Source organism: Rhagoletis pomonella, unplaced genomic scaffold, assembly GCF_013731165.1.
Source record: "Rhagoletis pomonella isolate Grant_MI unplaced genomic scaffold, Rhpom_1.0 Rhpom_scaffold_12162, whole genome shotgun sequence".
Classification (NCBI taxonomy): Eukaryota; Metazoa; Arthropoda; class Insecta; order Diptera; family Tephritidae; genus Rhagoletis; species Rhagoletis pomonella.
In genome coordinates this window covers 1-2,858 of record NW_023470691.1, presented here as the reverse complement: position 1 = coordinate 2,858, position 2,858 = coordinate 1, and the positions used below count along the sequence as shown (strand labels likewise).

The following is a 2,858-nucleotide window of genomic DNA, read 5'->3' as shown; positions in this document are numbered from 1 at the left end:
TATATATATAAAATGTCGCAAACTTGTTGATTTGTTGATGATTATACATATATATATATAACCCTAATGCACATGCATACATTCATACGTATATATGTATGAATATATATATATATATATATATATATATGATTTCTGAACTGAATTTTATAGCGTAATTTATTTTGTACCTGAAATAAGCAATTAAATAAATACATATGTACGTGCTTGAAAAAAAGAAAAATTTTATGTTTTTTGTATTTCAAGGTTCTATTTTAGTTTGAAACAACGAATAAAATAAAAAGTACAAAAAATTACAGCAGCTTAGTAATAATTGCTGTCATTAAAATATATATAAATACTTACATACGTATGCAGTAAAAAATTCAGGAAACAATTTCGGAATGTAAAACCATTGTAAATATTCATTTAGATAAAAGTTAAAATATATTAATCTAATGTCTAATATACATACATATACAGTTACTCCTCAAATTGAGCGCACGGCTCTTTTTAGTTAATATTCACAATGTTTTACATGCTAAAATTTTTTGTTAATTTTGTATTACGATTTGGCTTATATTTTAGCAAATCCCATTTAAATCCAAGAATGATACTGTGTACAAAAATTAAGACAAATCTGGAAAGTTTCAGTAAACTCTCGAACTTTTTTATACGAATTTCGAAAAAGAATTCAAGTCACTAAAAACTCGCATTGATTTTTTAGAATTTTTTTGCTGACTATCCTACGCATTTTTTCCATATAAAACTCAGAATTGTTTTATATGAAAAAAAAAAATCGCAGGACAGCCAGCAAAAAAGTTCTCAAAAATCAACGCGAGTTTTTAGAGATCTGAAATTTGCACATTATTATATGAATTTGCCTAAGAGTGTAAATTTGTTAACCCCTCATAGAAAATTTTCAGCGCAGTGTTGCTTATACGCGTGAGGCGATTTTACAGGTAACTTTTTGTTGAAAGCAAAATCGCCTGGTGTGAACGGCCTTTCAACTAATTGCTTCCAATGAACTTGGGGTGCGGCCAACTTTTGATTCAACTAATCGCCTCTAAAATTGGCTGGAAAATCGCCTAATGCGTACACCGTATTATAAAGTAAACCACTTGCTAACAAGAATATTAGCAGTTTCTTATCTGCGGTAAAAAATTTCTGTGGAGGGTTAACAAGTTTACTCTCTTAGGCGACGATATGCATATATTTATAACTATATTTATTTTACTGAAATGTAACCGCCCCTTGATTTAAAAAGAAATCCGCCAATCTGTCCCTCATACGAAATGCTGCAGAAGTTGCGTTGCGTCGTGAAGAAGTTATTGATGGCAATGGACCACCAATACTTTCCAACTCATTACGCCATTCTCCACTTACTGTGCCATGCTCCGTGCTATATGCGTCCACATATTGATCTGGGCAATACCAACGTTTGTGATCGTTAAGCATCACAAAGTTGTGCAGAACTAAACACGCCAACATAATTTTCTCGCAATTTTCTGGAGTACAGTCAATTACTTGCCGCAGGACACGCCACCGAGCAGTTAAAATTCCGAAACTGTTTTCTATTACGCGGCGAGCTCGCGATAGCCGGTAATTGAAAACTTCCTTGCTTCGAGTAAGTTGGGTGCCAGGGTACGGACGCATTAAGTTTTCCTTGAGAGGAAACGCAGCATCGCCCACAAAAAAATGTGGGAAATTCTCTGTGTCTCCATTCCACAGAGGGGCTTTCGGTGGTAGTGGCAATCTATTCTCTAGAAGAGCACGTCCGAAGGCTGATTGTTGGAAAACACCTTTAAATAAAAAAAAAATTATTTAATATCAAAAGATTTCAAACCGTTTACTGTAACCTCCATCACTTTGTCCTCCATAGCTTCCTATACTGGCTGATGTGAACGTATACTTCGCATCACAGGTTGCCATCAATACAATACTATAAAATTTTTTATAGTTGTAGTACAACGAGCCAGAGTTTTTTAGGACATATGATGGCAACGTGCTTTCCATCAACCGCTCCGACACAATTTGGGATATTCCACAGATTAAAAAAATCATCCGCAATATGCTTATATTGAGTCGTAGTCGGTTCGCTGAGATATGTTGGTGATAAGGTGGTCCATAATAGCTCACACGTCTCAAACACAATGTTGCGGACCGTTGTTCTGCCCATTTTATGCATCGAAGCAATAATTTCATTACATTAACGTTATTACACGGCGCTCTTCTGCACTAATTTGTTGCTTGGGCTTTTCGAGGAAAGCTCGCAATAAATTGATTAACAAATTGTACACTGAACGGTTCATCCTTGTTAATAGAAAAAGTTTACTATCAACGGGTTTTGATTTTAAGAAGACTTTCTTAAAATACCCATTTGGCAACCGATCTCTATTAACGGGATGAACCGCCCAGGGCCGATTCCGCCTGCATTGTTTTCGCTTATTTTGAAGTCGGCAAATATTAATGAAAACCAAATCCAAAAATGATTCATCCATGTCCTGGCCGATTTAACTCCTGTGAAAATATATTGTATTTCGATATCTCTTCGTATGGAAGTGGTATTACATTTAACGTATTAATAGATATTGCGCGCCAAGCGATAATATTTATTTAATTTAAAGTTATTTTCATTAATATTTCACTTACTCTGCGGTTTTGGAGAAAATTTTATGATTTTGAAATGATCAAAATAATAGCAAAATTAATGTAAGCTGCAAACAGCTGATTTTGAAATATTGTATGTGCTGTGTGAAGTATAATCAGCACAAAGTTTCACATGCACTGCTTAAATGTGCAATGCACTGCCAAGTATGCATAACAGAGCCTTTACCTTTCTACTTCCACTCATTTCGATGTAAGAATAAGCACAAAGT

The 2,858-nt window shown here is 34.5% G+C and overlaps 1 protein-coding gene across 1 annotated transcript; it reads right to left on the bottom strand.

Annotated features, from left to right (window-relative positions):
* Positions 1 to 403: 403 nt before the first annotated feature.
* On the bottom strand, positions 404 to 2,589 carry LOC118756787 (protein ALP1-like). Its single transcript, XM_036491529.1, has 2 exons — positions 1,839 to 2,589; positions 404 to 1,781 (listed from the first exon to the last, which is right to left on the bottom strand). Exons 1-2 carry the CDS (start codon positions 2,182 to 2,184, stop codon positions 1,213 to 1,215), a joined length of 915 nt encoding a protein of 304 aa, XP_036347422.1. The 5' UTR covers positions 2,185 to 2,589; the 3' UTR covers positions 404 to 1,212.
* Between the last annotated feature and the right edge of the window lie 269 nt (positions 2,590 to 2,858).